Raw genomic sequence first — 17,515 nt, 5'->3', positions numbered from 1 at the left:
GTTGGAACAGGAAATTGTTATAGTTACCAATAATCCTCTACTTTGCTTGTACTCTTTGAGGATATTGCTGATATTTTCCACAAATCCCGTTTGGGCAAGCCATCGAATGTTAAAATTCTCCTTCACAAAAAGTGCTTCCATTCTCAGGTTGACCAGTAAATGATCAAGACACTCTTGCTACAGGATAAAGGAATATTAGAGATTTGTCCTTTTCTTTGCCTTTCATTTTGACAGTCATAACAGGCCCAAATCACTGTTATCACAGGAAAAATATATACACATTCACAAAACCTGGATGTCCATCAATGGCGGCCCTCAGTGTGGACAGAGTGCCCTCTGTGGCCCTCTGTGGCACTTCTAAACTCTTCCCGTGTCTGCCCTCAGGGACAGGCAGCATCCTGGCAGCTCAAAGAAGTAGAGAGATACTGGAAGCCCCAGGAAAAGGTTTCTGTTTTTTTCCCCCCACCAATTGTAATTGGATCCATTCTTTGAACAGTGCAATCCCATGGCTCGAGATCCGAAAGAACAAATGTAGAGGAAAGCACTCCCTTTGACCCCCATCCCCACCCACCCAGCTCTGCTCCCCAGAGGCCACCAGAGATACCAGCCCCTTTGGAAACATTCTCGAATGTAGTGTTTTGATGCAATTTATTCCTAAAATGAATTATATCCTAGAGCAAGCTCCAAGAGCACACCGCTGACTAAGGATGTGTAGGTTGTTGTGGTGACGGGATCAGAAATCCCAGGTTCCTGTGTGAATTGCACAAAGAGACCAGAGCAAAAGGACAGTCGGCGTCTGTAAAGCATTTATGGATCAGATTTCTCAAATACATTTTCTGACCAGGACCTCTGGGGGTTTTTCGGAAAAGAAGAGAAAGGGAAGTTGCTTTGGGGTGCACTGTTCAGCTGTGCAGGAGGGGCAAAGGGGAACCGGAAGTCAGGCGTTCTGACTCCAAATCCCCCAAGAACCGATGCATTTTGGAAAAGACTCTCTTCAGTACTTACTGTTAAGTCCTTGGTTAGGAAAGCATTTTCTTTGGGGAGTCTCTGGATTTTCCCAGGGCCAGTATTTTTACTGATGCACTGTTAGAGAAAAACAGGGATATTATTTGGCTTGCCTATAAGATTTTGATATACAATTTCTTAAATGAATGTAAACATAAGTGAATATATATGTATATGTGTGTGTGTGTGTGTGTGTGTATATATATATATATATATTTTTTTTTTTTTTTTTTTTTTTTTTTTTTTTTTTTTTTTTTGCAAAGCAGAGGGGAGTACACTGAGGGTATTCATTGATTCATTTGTTAACAAGTATTCAAGTATTCAACGTTCACCACTACAGGCCAGGGACTGGAGACAGAGGTGAGTAAGGCCAGATCCCTGCTCTCAAGGGGCTCTCAGTCTGTGGGCGGCAGGGGGCGGGGGGGGTGGCAAACATGTACACAGAAGATTATGCGGAAAGTCTGCAGTTGGAGGAGGGGATGCTGGGAAAAGAGGTGCCTGGCCAGTTGGGGGAGGTGGGAAGGAGGCAGGGAGGGTGCAGAGGAGGAGATCTGAGCTGAATGTTAAAGATGAGCAGGGGGTGGTTGGAGGAAGGCCACACTCACTGTGCTAGCTGGGCTCCAGGTTGACAAGCGGCCTGGCTTGGAGAGGGGAACCCCTCCAGGCCCCAGACCTAGGGCCTCTGGAAGCTGCCAGTAGGTTTGAGGAACCCGACCATGTCAGTACTTTGGGGCAAGTGTCCCCAGAAACATTTTAGTGACCCCGTGTGTAATTCGTGTGTGTCTTGTCCCCACAGTGGCCTCTCCTACTTTCTTCCGTGCAGACTGGAGAGAGGCCATCTTGATGGTAAATTTCCCAGCACACACACGGCAAACGCAGATAGTGACTCTGGTTTTAAGGCTCTTCCGTTTGGGGAGCCCCCAGTCTTGCCGGCGTACCCGATTCCATGGCTATACTTCAGGGGGTGAGACAATTTAAGAAATGCCGTCAAATATGGGATGACACAGCTGTACCTTGACCAAGTCTTCCAGGGTGTGAATGGACTCGTCCACAGCAACCAGGTAGTGAATCTTTGGCACGTGGTCTATTATGTTTTGAATCACTCTGCCGCCCACCAGGAGAAGCCATCGCCAGAGGGGAGAAAGCAAAAGAGATGTGGTCAAGTAGGGTTCACCGACCACCGCCGCCATGGGCCAGCCAGCATCTCCCTCCATGGCTAACGTGGTCGGCTGGGGGCGGGGGGGAGGGAGGGACGGCAGTCTCTACGGACGGGGAAGCGGGTAAAGTCCAGTGACACTTCCGGGGCTGAAGAGCCGCTGGGCAAGTAGAAAGGCCAGGAGTTGAGGGGCCATCCGTCTGCCTCCAGATTCTCCCAGTGCGCAACAAAGGGCACCTGACGACCAGCAGGACTTCAGTTTGTGAAGTGTGCTCACCCAGGGGCTCCTGGGAGTCTCTCAAGTGCTCCGGAGAGGGGGTTTCACAAAGTCAGACACAGATTCAGAGAAGCTGTGGCTGTCTTTGGGGAACTGCGTGGCGCTAAGAGGCAGGGCAGAGGCTAAGATTTCCTGCCCTGGGTCAGTCACGATTGCCAACATCCGAGGGCCCGCCTCTGGGCGAAGACTGTGCCGTGGGCTTTCTGGGTGTTCCCTCCCTGACTTCTCACAAGTCTACCAGGCGGGTACCGTTGCTATCCCCATCTTATTATTTTTTAACGTCTATTTGTTTTTGAGAGAGACAGAGTGCAAGCAGGGGAGGGGCAGAGAGAGAGGGAGACACAGAATCTGAAGCAGGGTCCACGCTTAGCGCAGAACCTGACTCAGGGCTCAATCTCACGACCCTGGGATCATAACCTGAGCCGAAATCAAGAGTCGGACACTCAACTGACTGGGCCACCCAGGCGCTCCGGTATTTTGTGTTCATAATGTAAAAGATTCTTTCACATCTTTAAAACCTAATAATGTAATAATGTAAAGTCTCTGCTGGAAAGAAGGGTACGTTTCAGCGTTTCCATGTCCAGTGTTACATGTTGGCTAGAATAGATCTAGGTTTTGCATGCAGTCTGGAGTTTATATAATTTGGAGGACGCTTCTTTAAGAAAAATAATAAAACTTAAATTTAGGACCTTGGAAGAGACCCACGTAGCGGTGGGGGTCTTGAAATCTAAGCTTCATGGTTTCCCAGTAAATTTGTAAACCCACCCGGGATTATGACTAATTGCCTAAATGACCACTGGAATCTAGAAGCCAGAGTCTCGGGGAAGGGCTGAAACTGCTCACTCCTGGCGGGGGGGTGGGGGGAGGGGGGGGTGGGTTGAGGGGGGTGCAACAGGGCAGTAGAATAAAGCCCCCGGAACCTAAAATGTAGAAGTGATAAACCATAAATACAGTGAACCCTCTCTCTGACCCCAGTGTCCAAGTCAGGGTCTGCAAGGAGGAAGGCTCTCCAGACATGTCTGGAGCCTAGCGCTGGGATACAGTGTGAGTGTGAAACACGTGTGCTCCAGTGGCCTACAATTGCCAAAAACACCTGCTTCAGGTTTAGAATTTGCGATCTGATTTCTGGAACTTAATTAAGTTGGCAGGCTGGACACAACACTCTCACCTGAGACAGAGGAACAAGACAGTAGGTCCCCAGAATGCACATAACACAGTCTTATCTTTTCCCGAATTGGAAGGCATGCTGTTCTGTGGGAGAACAGTCTAAAAGATGACCTTGAACTTGTCATCCAAAGTGCAGCACTTAAAAATTGTTTTTTTACGTTTATTTATTTTTGAGATGGAGAGAGACAGAGCTCTGTTCTTAATCCCCTCTGTTCTCCCCCCATGATGGGGGAGGGTCAGAGAGAGAGAGAGGGAGACACAGAATCCAAAACAGGCTCCCGGCTCTGAGCTGTCAGCACAGAGCCCGACGCGGGGCTCGAACTCACGGACCGCGAGATCATGTCCTGAGCCAAAGTCGGACGCTTAACCGACTGAGCCACCCAGGTGCCCCCAAAGTAGAGCACTTTTAGATGGTGGACCCTATTCCACCAGATGCAAACTGGAGATAATAACCACACCTTCTGCATAGGGTCGTTGCCAAGAATAAATACAATAACACATGTGAGGGTCGTGGCGTGTGTAAGTGCTCACTCCAGGCTCACTCCAACACCAGCACGTTAGTCAATTACTTCTAGGGAAGTCGTATCTCTAGGACGATACTTACCCTGCTAGATCAAGAACATGGATTGTTGGGATTACATTTGTTCCATCTCCAAACACTGGCAACGCAGGGACCTCACCCAACCAAGCCATCTAAAAGAAAAGCAAAAGCATATTTTCCCTGGTTATACATAACTATTATGGCTCACACACATAGCCATAGTCAGGGGCATCCGAAAGACCCAGTTATCGGATGAAGTCATCGCCTAAGGGGATGTTTTGAAAATCGGTTCTTTCTTTTTTTTATTAAAAAAAAATTGTTTTAATGTTTATTTATTTTTGAGAGAGAGAGAGAGAGAGAGAGAGAGAGAGTGAGAGTGAGAGAGCAGGGGAAGGGCAGAGAGACAGGGAGACACAGAATCCGAAGCAGCAGGCTCCAGGCTCCGAGCTGTCAGCATGGAGCCTGATGGGGGCTCGAAGTCACAAGCTGTGTGATCATAACCTGAGCCGAAGCTGGACGCTCAACAGACTGAGCCACCCAGGCGCCCCTGAAAACCAGTTCTGATGGGATTTAGTTGCTGATCGAGTCCTATTAAGAGAAATAGTGTAACCTCAGGGCTGAAATACTTTACAAGAAATCTATCTTTCCTGGCTCTCTTCAGGAGTCATCTGCATGGCGTCTATACAGAAAGGAAATGTTTTCATATGTGTGACACCTTCCACTCTTTCCAAAAAATGTGAATTCAAGTCTAAAATTCCTCCCACAGGGCCAGGGATAATTAGTATCAGTTCATAGATGAAATGCTTAGTTGATAAAGTATTCTGCAGGAGGCTACATTTCTGATGAGTTGGGGAGCCTGGATTTGAACCCTGGTCTTCAGAGTCCAAGTCCTTGTCTTTTCCCTGCATTAGGTATTTCAGTAAATAGACAGTCTGGGTATTGTTCAGCTGTCAGGTACTAGATTATTTTAAATTGCTTTTATTTTTTTAAAGTCTATTTATTTTGAAAGAGAGAGAGAGAGCACATGAGCAAAAGAGCAGGGGAAGGACAGAGAGAGGGAGAGACAGAATCCAAAGCAGGCTCCAAGCTGTCATTGCAGAGCCCAACGCGGGCCTCAATCTCACGACCCCGAGATCATGACCTGAGCTGAAATCGAGAGTCAGGCACTTAACCGACTGAGCCACCCAGGAGCCCCTTAAGTGACTTTTAAACAAAGAGGTAGGCGTGGGGGCCACAGCAAACCACTGGATCTTGTAAGATATTTTGGACTCTGCAAAACCATTGAAGAACTTTAAGCAGTAGACCGTTGAATTTGAAGCAGTAAACCACTGAAGAATTCACAACAGATTTTCTTTTGTTGCCACTAGAAAGAATGATGGGGATTAAGAGTTGAAACGGGAAGGTGGAGGTCAGGACAGTTGTGTAGACAAGAGATGTCTGCCCTCCCCAGCCCGTGGGTGGAGGACTGGGGGAGCGTGGTTGGAGAGAAGGGAGATACTGGGGAGGTTGGCTCTACAGTACTGGGGGGTTTCGTGATGGATGAGAAGGAGGCAGGGGTTGGGTTGTGGTTGGTGCAGCTGGGTGGAAGAAGGTCCCATTTTCGGAGATGAGGTCCTAGAGGAACGGCAGGTTTGGGGGTGACCGTAGGTGGAGTTTGGGTTTGCGAACCATCCAAAGTGAGGTGTCGAATAAATAGGCAGCCGGATGTACAGAGCTAGGACTAAGGAGAGAGCCCTGCTGGAGAAACTTATGTTTGAGAGTCATTGGCCCCAGTCACGGGAATGGACAGACCCTCCCAGGGAAAGAGTGTAGACAGAGAAGACCAGAGGGCCTGGGGCAGGAACCTGAGAAAGCCAACATTCAGTGGTCAGGTGGGTGAGGGGTAGCTGAGAACCGATAAGGAGAGACTACAAATGGACATCGTCACCTACCATTGTCCCACACTTCGGCCCCACGCAGCTTTTTGCTGTCCCTTAACACAGCCCACACATTGCGGCCTCCGGTCTGTGTGCTTACAGTTCCCGCTGCCTTTCCCCCAGAAAACGAAGGAGCCACCTCCCTTTTCACTTCCTGCTCACGTGTCCCCTCATGAGAAAGGCTTTCCCCGACCATCATATCCAAGATACAACCTCCTAGCCCTACCGCCAGCTCTCTTTCTACCTTTCTCTGCTTTTTTGCTTTCCATTTTGTTTTTCAACAGCTGAAATACTCAACGTGTACTGGCTAATTTGGCCCTTGTCTCCTACTCTCCTCCTCTTCCCCACTGGAACCCAAGCCCCACAAACGCAGGGGTTTTATTACAGCATCGGATTCCCCGAATCTACAATGGTTTCTGGCCCATGAGAGGCATCGATGTTTGTCTCATGAATGAAAGGAGATCCATCTTGTTTCCTTATTATGCCGAGAGTGTGGTAAATACAAATTGTTAGTAACAGGAAAGGAAAATAGAAAAAAAAAATCTTCAAATTGTATAACCTTACTGTAAAATGCTTTAAAAAAAAAAACAACTTCAGTCATTGCAAACTCATACCTTGAAAAAATAATGTAAGATGCCTCCTTCCACTCCATACTGAAGTCCAGCAGCAACCACGTAAGTCGCGAATTTTTTGACCTATTAGATAAAGTACAGGAGAAAAGCTAAATGTAATATTATTAATCATACCAAACCAGATTATTTTCGTGGTTAGAATGAGTACTATATGAATGCTTCTGGCCACTATTAAAATTGATTTGGTACATTTTTTTAAGTTGATTTATTTATTTTGAGAAAGAGAGAGATTGAGCACGAGCAGGGGAGGAGCAAAGAGAGAGAGAGAGAGAGAGACAGAGAGAGAGAGACAGAGACAGAGATAGAGACAGAGATAGAGAATCCCAAGCAGGCTCCACACTGTCAGCACAGAGCCTCACGAACTAGGACATCATGACCTGAGCCAAAACAAGAATCAGATGCTTAACCGACTGAGCCACCCAGGCGCTCTGGGACTTTTAATTAACTAAAAGCCAGAGACGATTATGTGTGAGAACTTAACAGCTCCATGCACTATACTGGCACCTACAGAAGAAGGGAGATATAAAAATGGGTCCTTCCATGATGATCTTTACTTACCCAGTAGGGGAGGCGGACACACATATGGAGTTTCTAGGAACGGGCCACGCTACAACATGTGACATTGTGATTCATAACAAGATACATATATTCGGTTTTCACCTCCATATCTGGCACTGAGTTCCTAAAACTACAGGAATGTCCTAAGCAACAGAGTGATCAAGGTGCCTTTTGTTATGTCAATCAGGTGACTTTTGGACCCAATCTAGAGATGGGGGTTGATTGCCTGAAGCGCCAAGCTTGTGACCAGAAGGTCAGAACTTCCAACTCCTGTACCACCTCCAGGGAGGGGTGAGGGGTGGAGAGGAGTTCAATCACCGATGGAGTGTGATTTACTCAAACACGATGAAGTCTCCATAAAAGCCCAAAAGGAGGCTTGGATAGCTTCTAGATTGGTGAAACGTGTGCAGACTCGGGAAGAGTAGGGAAACCCCATGACTTTCCCTATCCCTTGCCCTGTGGATCTCTTCCATCTGGCTCTTCCGGAGTTATATTCTTAAAAGTGTATTTATTTATTTTTGAGAAAGAAAGAGAGAGCAAGCGAGAGAGGGCAAGAGCGTGAACAGGGGAGGGGCAGAGAGAGAGGGAGAGAGAGGATCTCAAGCAAGCTCTGCGTTGTCAGCACGGAGTCCAACATGGGGCTCGAAATCGTGAACCACAGGATGGTGACCTGAGCCGAAATCCAGAGTTGGGCATTTAACCAACTGAGCCACCCAGGTGTCCCTGAGTTATATTCTTTTATTACAGCAAACTGGTAATCTAGTATGTAAAATGTTTCTCTGGATTCTGTGAGCCACTCTAGCAAACTATTCAAACCTAAGGTGGGGGAGGTGAGTGGGGTCATTGGAACCTCCAACCCATAAGGGTTGGTCAGAAGCACAGGTGACAACTTGGGCTTGCAACTGAAGAGGGTAGAAGCAGAAAAATGTTCACTTTAGCTCAGAAGGCTGACCTATAGCCTGCATAGTTTTGATAAGGATCAAATACACACGGGTTGCTACATTCTTCTAGGGTCTCATGACTGCCCGTGTATTTCACTGACAGTTAATATTGAACTGAATGATATGCACCAGAGAAATCTCGTGAAAGTAGTTTCACCAGTAGAAATTCGAAGAAGCATTTCTGATCTCATACTTCCTGCACGTCCCTACCCCCTTGAGCACTCAGCATACAACCACCAGCTTCGTACAGAAAAAGTGCAGCCCTTTCTGCCCACGGGTCCTGTCCCCATGCTACTTAAATAAACTTACTAAGTCGTTACATACAGCGTCTCAAGAATTCTTTCTTGACCGTTGCGCTCGACGACCCCACAACACAACTGGTGTCTGAAGAGGCGGGGGCAGGCTTGCCGGGCTGAGCCCTAGCGGGATCTGACGTCACCTCCAGGAAGACTGTCAGAATTGAGTTGAAATGTAGGACACCCAGCTGGTGCTGAGACTGTCTTTGCCTCGTGGGAAACCCCTCCCAGAGTGTGCGCACACACACGTTGGAACCGGGTCCAGAAACTCTGTCGGGAAAATGAGTCTCTTCTGCCCAGGTGGTGGATTAAAAAATCTAAAGCCTCCTAGCGCAAATACCAAAAAATGCCCAGTAAGATGCCACTTGTATCCTGCCAGCAAGGCAGAATTCTCAAGGAAATAAGAGCTACCCGCTAGGAGCCAAAAACAGAAGTGACTCAGTGGGTTGAGTGTCCGACTCTTGATGTCAGCTCAGGTCGTGGTCTCACAGTTTGTGGGTTCAAGCCCCTCACTGGGCTCTGAGCTGACAGTGCGGAGCCTGCCTGGGATTCTCTCTCTCCCTCTCTGCCTCCCCTGCTCATGTGTGCACGTGCTCTCTCTCTCTGTCTCTCTCAAAATAAATAAATAAAAACTTAAAAAAAAAAAAAACAACCAGAAGTGAAAACAAGAGTGGGGAGAGCAGAGAGTTGGGCCACAGTATGAAGGGTGCGTTCACAACAAAAGGGTGACCTTAGAAGGAAGTCCTCCCTGCGACAGAAGACGGCGAGAAGGAATCATGTCCAACCTAGCCAAGGCTTTGGAAGGAAAAAACGCTCCCTGGAGAATTTTAACCTTGGCCTTGTACTTTTCGAAGGTTTGTCTTTCACATTGAAATTCCCTGCCTAATCCAGATATTACAGAGCCAAAAAGTAACATAAAAAGCATTTTAGGCAGTGAGACTCTTTAGAGCACTTCAGAGAGGCAGATACAAAGCCCCTGCTACCCCCACCCAGGGACCTCCCTTGTCCCTTAAAGCCCCAGTAAAGGGACAACGCTGGGGCAAGAGTGGTGACTTATGGTAGCAGAGGTGTGCTGGTTTGAGGGCACAGCATTGACCGTGAAGCCAATAACAAACTGTAAAGCATGTTCACATGGTGAATTCCCATTTCCCACGGACCATGATGAATCCTGAAGGCACCCGACTCATGAACATCCTTGAGACTTTTATAGCAGCACTTTTGGTGAACACAGACTTCGCATTAGCCCCCTTTCCCCTGAGAACTCATCTACATGAGGTTTTTAGGGGCGATGAGCTATTAAGAAACCAATGTCGACAATTTAAAGCGATGCTATTTAAAAAAAAAAAATCCATGTCAAATTACAGGATTATTTTTATAATTGGAGTTCCATAAATTGCCAGAAAATATGTTTATTAATAGTGACTTTGTAGAAAAAGACCTTACTAAAGATGAGCTCACAAACCAAAATTATAAAACTTATGAGGGAACAAACAATCCACCACAAATGAAATCAGACTTGCACTGCCTTCAGAAAATAAATTAGCAGAGGGGCGCCTGGGTGGCTCAGTCGGTTACACGTCCGACTTCAGCTCAGGTCGCGATCTCACAGTTCCTGAGTTTGAGCCCCGCGTCGGGCTCCGTGCCGACAGCTCGGAGCCTGGAGCCTGCTTCGGATTCTGTGTCTTCCTTTCTCTGCTCCTCTCCTGCTCATGCTCTGTGTCTCTCTCTCACTCTCAAAAAGAAATAAGCATTAAAAAAAAGAAAGAGTAGAAATGAGCAGAGATTGTGGAATAAATATGTTTGTACTGATGAAAAAATAAAGGCATGGGAAACAAAGGAAACGAACACGATGATGAGGATGGTGACAACAGAGATGATGATAAAGAACAGGCAGGTGTAGAGTAAGGAACAGAGAGGAGTCAAGGTTGCTGATTTAAGGTGGAGGAAGAGAGTTGACCACATCCTAGCCTCCCTCCCCGCTGCATTCATCACAGCCTGAGTCAGGCTGAGCTAGCAGGAGAGAAGTTTAAAATTAAATGGTAGACTGATGGCTTTAGTATTAAACTTGTCTGAGCCTTTGTAAGAACTAGAAAAGACTCCATTAATGCCTGAGAATGGTCTGGAAAGCTGTGGACTTGGCTGGGGATATCGTCCTGCCCTCAATTATTAAGAAAAAATAAACAGATTTTATAGTTTCGTTCTGGCGATGTCGAACACTGTGAAGGGGTTACAAGACTGTGCCTTGAAATGAGCAAGCCAAAAATCTAACATGATATCAAGGAGATATGGATAAATGTACTCCATAGTATATCCCTGTCGGTAATTGATCAACTCAGGAGACCCCAAACTAGGAAGATATGCAAAACCCCATTAAGAAACTTGACCTAAGTAGACATATATAGAAACTCCACACAGTTTGAAATACACAGGTTTTTCAAGTCCATGTGGAATTTAAAATAAAAACAACACAGGCCATGTACTATGTAGCGAAGAATCTCATGACCAAATTCTCTGACCACATTCTCTGACCACCCCAGACCACATTCTCTGACCAAAAAGCAATTAAGTTAGAGATGAACAACAAAAAGATAACACCTTCTCTAGATATCTGGAAATGTAAGAAACCATTTCTCAATAATTCACAGCACTGCTTCCCAAGTTCTAATAGACTACAGAAAATTTGTAGAAATTAATAATAATACAAATACCATTTATGGCACTTCAAAACTTGAAAGCTGTTAAAATTATACTTGGTAGCAAATTTGTGGCATTAAGTGGTTATATTAGAAAAACAAAGATTGAATATTAATAAACTTAGCTTCTAAAACAAAACAGCATAAACCCAAATTAGAAAGAAGAATAATGAAGACAGAGAAATTGATTTCTTAAAAAACAAAGAAAGAGCAGAACACAGCAAAAACTACCTCTTTAATAAGAATAATAAAATTGAAAAATTGAGGGGCGCCTGGGTGGCTCAGTCGGTTGAGTGGCCGACTTCGGCTCAGGTCATGATCTCGCGGTCTGTGAGTTCAAGCCCCGTGTCGGGCTCTGTGCTGACAGCTCAGAGCCTGGAGCCTATTTCAGATTCTGTGTCTCCCTCTCTCTGATCCTCCCCCGTTCATGCTCTGTCTCTCTCTGTCTCAAAAATAAATAAACATTAAAAAAAAAATTGAAAAATTGATTCAGGGGTGCCTGGGTGGCTCAGTTGGTTAAGTGTCTGACTTCCACTCAGGTCATGATCTTGCAGCTTGTGAGTTTGAGCCCTGCATCAGGCTCTGTGCTGACAGCTTGGAGCCTGGAGCCTGCTTCCAATTCTGTGTCTCCCTCTCTCTCTGCCCCTCCCCTGCTCATGCTCTGTCTCTCTCTCTCTCAAAAATAAATAAACATTAAAATATAAAAAAAAATTGATTCAGATTGATGAAGAAAAGAAGGGTAAGACACAAATAAACAGCAACGTTGGAGTCTGAGTTGCTGAAACAGACACTTTTTTCCTTTTGGAGTTCTGAAGATTTAAAAAAGATTTAGGGCACATGGATGGCTCAGTTGGTTAGGTGTCCAACTCTTGATTTCAGCTCAGGTCATGAACTCCCCATTCATGGAATCGAGCCCCCTGTTGGGCTCTACACTGATAGCTCAGAGCCTGCTTGGGATTCTCTCCCTCTCTCTCTACCCCTCCCTGATTTGCACTCTCTCTCTCTCTCTCTCTCTCTCTCTCTCTCTCTCTCTCTCTCTCTCTCCCTCTCTCTCTCTCTCAAAATAAATAAATAAAAATAAACATTTAAAAATATTTGGGGTGCCTGGGTGGCTCAGTTGGTTAAGCGTCAGACTCTGCTCAGGTCATGATCTCGTGGTTCGTGGGTTTGTGAGTTCGAGCCCTGTATCAGGCTCTCTGCTGTCAGCACCAAGCCCACTTTGAATGCTCTGCCCCACCTGTCTCTCTGCACCTCCCCTGCTTGCTCTCTCTCTCTCTCAAAAATAAAAATTAAACACAATTTTTTTTAAGATTAAAGAGATTAAAACTTTGTAAAAAGGCAGATGGATCTCCACGTCACAACTTTATTACTGGTGTGGTTTAGGCTAGAGGACCTTACTTAGCTGAGCAGGGATGAGGGGCTTCCTAATCCTGAACTCCAGAATAAGACAAATTTTCCCAACCAGGCACAGGCAGCACCAGAAAACTATGGGTTGGTTCTCCCCTGGGGGGCTGCCCCTGCAACACTCAGGGCATGAAGACGCTGAACGCTGAATGCAGGCACAGCAACATTGAATTCTGCCACGCTGAATGCAGCTACGTTACAGCTGTAGCCCAGAGCAACGAGAGGGAGGTGGGGTCAACATGACGTGACCACGCCCCTGACACAGCCACCAATCACGTAACCCGATTGAGCTTCAAGCCGCGGGGTAACAGGTGCCGGCAAGAAGACAGCCTTTGGGGAGGATACGCAGGCTCTTCCTCATGGGCACCAAAAGAGTGGGAAAGCAGTGATGCCCCCTCACAATATTCGTCCTGAAAAGGGAGACTAAACTACAAATAGAAATTTAAAAAACATCTTAGGAGAGACTTATGGGCAACTTTTGCCAGTTAATTTGAAAACTTAGCCTAAAGGGCTAGTTTCTTGCCCCCAAAACCCACGACTGCCTTCACCCAGTCCAAGATCGTCTTATAGGCAAATTCTACCAAATATTCAAGAGATATGCCCAATTTCATATAAATTACAAGAGAACAGTAAATTTTGTTTTCAATTTGTATGGGAATAGTAAAACCAGGAAACTAAAACAGGAAAGAGACAGTATGACAAAGGCAGACTATAAGCCATTTTCACTTATCATCTTGAATCTAAGTGCAAAAATCTCCAATATGGCATTATCAAAGCAAATCCAGAAACTTTTTTTTTTTTTTAAGTGAGCTCTACATCCAATGTAGGGCTTGATCTCACAACCCTGAGGTCAAGAGTTATTCATGCTCTACTGACTGAGCCAGTCAAGCAGCCCTGGAAATATTTTTTATTAAAAAATTATCATGAGCAACTTGGGTTCACCAGAGAATACAAGCATCAAAAGTCAGTGTGGTAAACAAATTATTACAATAAATTTCATAAATTGCCATCGAGATCTGACAGGTGACCATTTTTTCAGGGACTATGTACACAATACCCCACAATTAAGTGGTATTCAGGGATGACTTAATGATTGAAGTAATTTGCAAGATAGACAGGCAATTCTGGTTAATTTAAAATACTAATTAAAGTCAATATACTTGTATTTTTAACAATATTTTAAAATATTTAAAAAATTTTTTTAATGTGTATTTATTTTTGAGAGAGAAACAGGCATGAGCAGGGAGGGGCAGAGAGAGAGAGAGAGAGAGAGAGAGAGAGAGAGAGGGAGACACAGAATCCAAAGCAGGCTCCAGGCTCTGAGCTGTCAGCACAGAGCCGGATGCGGGGCTCAAATTCACAAACCATGAGATCGTGACCTGAGCCGAAGTCTGACGCTGAGCCGACTGAACCACCCAGGTGCCCCTAAAATATTCTAAATAATCAGTGTGACTCCTTTGAAGATGGAGGCACCCAGTTCAAGCCATGTTTAGTGTTAGGCAAATCACAACTATTTAAGCAACTTGTATAATTATCAGGGCTCCCCCTTTGTCTCAGAAAACTAAAGGAGTCCGCCTTCGGGGGGACTACATATATTACTACATATATTTAGGTGGTACATAAAAATGAATGTGATGGCTACAGGTGGGGTCAGCAGAAGAGCATCGGACAACCAGCCTGAGGAGTGCCAAGACCTCAACTGCTTGTTCACGGCCGGGAGGCCAGCTCTCAGCCACGGTGCCTGGTACACAGTAGGATCTAAAAGGACATGTGTTAAATGAATGGGTTAAAGTTTACTTCTAAGGTTCAATCGACCCAATGCAAAGCACTAGGTTTAAAATTGGGTCATTGAGGCGCGCCTGGGTGGCTCAGTCAGTTGAGCGTCTGACTCACGATTTTGGCTCAGGTCATGATCCCGGGGTCATGGGACAGGGCCTCACATCGGACTCCGAGATGAACAGGGAGCCTACTTAAGATTCTCTCTCTCTCTCTCTCTCTCTCTCTCTTTTCCCCCTCCCCTGCTCATGCACTCTTTCTCTCTCTAAAATTTAAAAAAAAAAATTTTTTTTAAATAGTGTCATTGAGATGACCAAGTTGGCCAGATCAACCTGATTTTATTAATTGTTCAGTAAAGACTAATTAAGAAAGCTGCGAATACTATATATATATTATATATATACATATATATTATGTATTTTATATAAAATATAAATATATTTAAAATAGAAATCTATTAAAATATATTTTTATATAAAAATAAAAAATTATTTTTAGAGAGCAAGAGAGAGCAAGCTGGTGGGGGAGGGGCAGAGAGAGAGAATGAATCCCAAGCAGTTGCCACCTAGCACGGAGCCTGACTCGGGGCTTGATTCTGCAAACCGTGAGATCACGACCTGAGGTGAAATCAAGAGCTGGGTGCTCAGCTGAGCCACCCGGGCGCCCCTAGAATAAATCTTTTCAATAAAGTTTTGATTGTTTTATTTAGAGCATGAAATAAATTTAATGTTTCTATAAGAAAACAGATATTAAAATGATAGTATTTCTCCATTTTACACTTTTAGTCACATCAATTATGTTTATGTGTGTTTTCTTCTACATAATTTGGCATAAATAATCAAGAAATAATGGATTCTTGGGGCACCTGGGAGGCTCAGTCGGTTAAGCGTCAGACTTCGGCTCAGGTCACGTGCTGACAGCTCAGAGCCTGGAGCTTGTTTTGGATTCTGTGTCTCCCTCTCTCTCTGTTCCTCCCCCACTCATTCTCTGTCTGTCTGTCTCTCTCTCTCAAAAGTAAATAAACATTAAAAAAATGTTTTAATATAAAAAAAAGAAATCATGGATTCTCTACCTGGGGCAAAGCTCAAAGCTCAATAAAATAATATACTCACAAGATTTGGAAGTGGAAGAAATTTAGACCTGTCTAGTCCAGTGCCTTTATTCATTTATTTTAACTCCAAAGTGTTAATGACTTAGCTAAGGTCATAAATTAATGGCAGAAAAGGGGCTAGAACTTTGAATACTATATTATCTTCTTCAAATATTTTATATTTGTGGTGTTTGCATTGCCAGAATTAAAAAAAAAATTATTTTATTTTTTTTTGGTTTTAATAGGACAGAAGGTGGGGACAAAGTTCCCATTGTAATATCCTCTGAGCCCACTAGGTGTCACCTTGGAACCATTGTTACATATCCCTACTGTGGGTGTTCTGCTCCTGGGAAAAACATAGTGGATGGAACCTTTAGAAGTTTGGGGGTTCTATATAAATTCTACCTAAGTTAAAGGAGGATGACGGTACCAGCACCTGGTTCACAGAATGTTGAGGATTATATAGGATGTACCAGAAGTAAACCCATGAGGATTACCAGAAGTAAAACATTTAGCACAGTGCCTGGCACATAGTAAGCAAACCCTTGATAATTCTTAGGTGTAGTAAACGTATTCATCACCAAGGCACTCCTACCATCTATTTTGACAAAAGATAGGAAATATAATAGTTTTATGATATATATATTTATATATATATATTTATGATATATATATATATATATATATGATATATATATATATATATCTCCAAATGATAAATTTTGCTGCAACAGAAGGCTAAGAAGTGTTATTATTTACAAGAGTTTCTCAGCTATGGGTCAATCTTAATAACTGGTGGCCAGGCCTGTGTCAAGATCAACTCTACTGAAAGACTGAGCTTTGAAATCAAGAAAAAATAAATAAACCCCACAGTCTGATGGATCTAGTTCTGAACCACAGCTGTACCACTTGACGCCTCTTTCCTGAAGTGCCCGCATCCGGGAAATGGGGATAATTATGTACAGATTCAAGACCGTTGTTGTAAGGAGTGGATCAGACAAGGCCAAGAATCGTGCGCGCAGAACGGTGCTCAGCAAATCCCAGTTGTGTGAACTTGGGCCACTTATTTAACTGCCGGATGTCCTCTCCGACTTATTTGTGAGGGGAGGTTAATAGGCACTTTTCGGTTATAAGAAACAAATGAGATAGATTCTGGAACAAGGGGAAATGTGGCTCCCCTCTTCCCCACTCCAGCTCTGAGTTATTTGCCTCTTCTGGGCTCAGGGACTCTTTGGACCCACACCTTAGTGGATAAGGGCTTGAGCTCTGCTGGGGCCTAACATAAGGCTCTCAACTTAGTGGACTGGACCAAAGCCAGAACCAGAAGCAAGGCTCATCTTGGGATGAGCCTGAAGCTCAGAGACCTGTGGGTGAGAGGGCAAGGAAAGAGGCATTTAACGAGCTGAGATGATGTCCGTAAGGCACGGAGAACAGTCCCGGCCACGTGCGTTGAGCGCTGCCTCAGAAAGGACTTCTCTTACCCTAAATGCCTTACTACTCCAGACGTACATTTTTTCCAAATTTGAGAACCATTTTTTCGGCATTGATGTGGTCCAGAAAATTAGGATGTTGCTTTCTTCTTCGATAATCCTCCTCAGTAAACGGGATCTCAGAATCATCCTGTGAAAGAAAAAAATCCAGATTGGATGGGTGAAACTTAAGAGCTACATAAAACATCTAAGCCCCAGATGCTGGCTCGGCTATGTTCCAAAGAGCTCAAATAAAGCATCTGAAAAGTTACTGCTTATTTTTACAGTGATTTGACTTCCTTGAAAATGCTTTAGCTGGCCAAATTTTATCATTTATACTTAATTGAAACAAAATAAAAATTCAAATGTCTTTCTTTTATTTTGTAGAGACAGCGTCAGGTTGTCTCTGGGATTCCATCAAGACCTTCGGTAACCCATTTCTTTGATTTTTTTAAATTATTTTTTAATGTTTATTTATTTTTGAGAGAGAGAGAGAGAAAGAGAGTGCAAGCAGGGAAGGGGCAGAGAGAGAGACACAGAACCGGAAGTAGGTTCCAGGCTCCGAGCTGTCTGCACAGAGCCCGACACGGGGCT

The 17,515-nt window shown here is 44.6% G+C and overlaps 1 protein-coding gene across 1 annotated transcript in view; it reads right to left on the bottom strand.

Annotated features, from left to right (window-relative positions):
• The window catches only part of AK7 (adenylate kinase 7), a 74,733-nt gene that overhangs the window by 29,299 nt on the left and 27,919 nt on the right, over window positions 1-17,515 (bottom strand). Inside the window, exons 7-12 of the mRNA XM_042943225.1 lie at window positions 16,962-17,072; window positions 6,677-6,757; window positions 4,210-4,298; window positions 2,019-2,109; window positions 1,006-1,083; window positions 28-177 (exon numbers count right to left, since the gene is read on the bottom strand). Coding sequence (XP_042799159.1) covers window positions 28-177; window positions 1,006-1,083; window positions 2,019-2,109; window positions 4,210-4,298; window positions 6,677-6,757; window positions 16,962-17,072 — 600 coding nt within the window. The remainder of the gene's footprint in view (window positions 1-27; window positions 178-1,005; window positions 1,084-2,018; window positions 2,110-4,209; window positions 4,299-6,676; window positions 6,758-16,961; window positions 17,073-17,515) is intronic.

Source organism: Panthera leo, chromosome B3 (genome assembly GCF_018350215.1).
Source record: "Panthera leo isolate Ple1 chromosome B3, P.leo_Ple1_pat1.1, whole genome shotgun sequence".
In the NCBI taxonomy this organism is placed as follows: domain Eukaryota; kingdom Metazoa; phylum Chordata; class Mammalia; order Carnivora; family Felidae; genus Panthera; species Panthera leo.
This window is presented reverse-complemented; position numbering and strand designations above follow the sequence as displayed.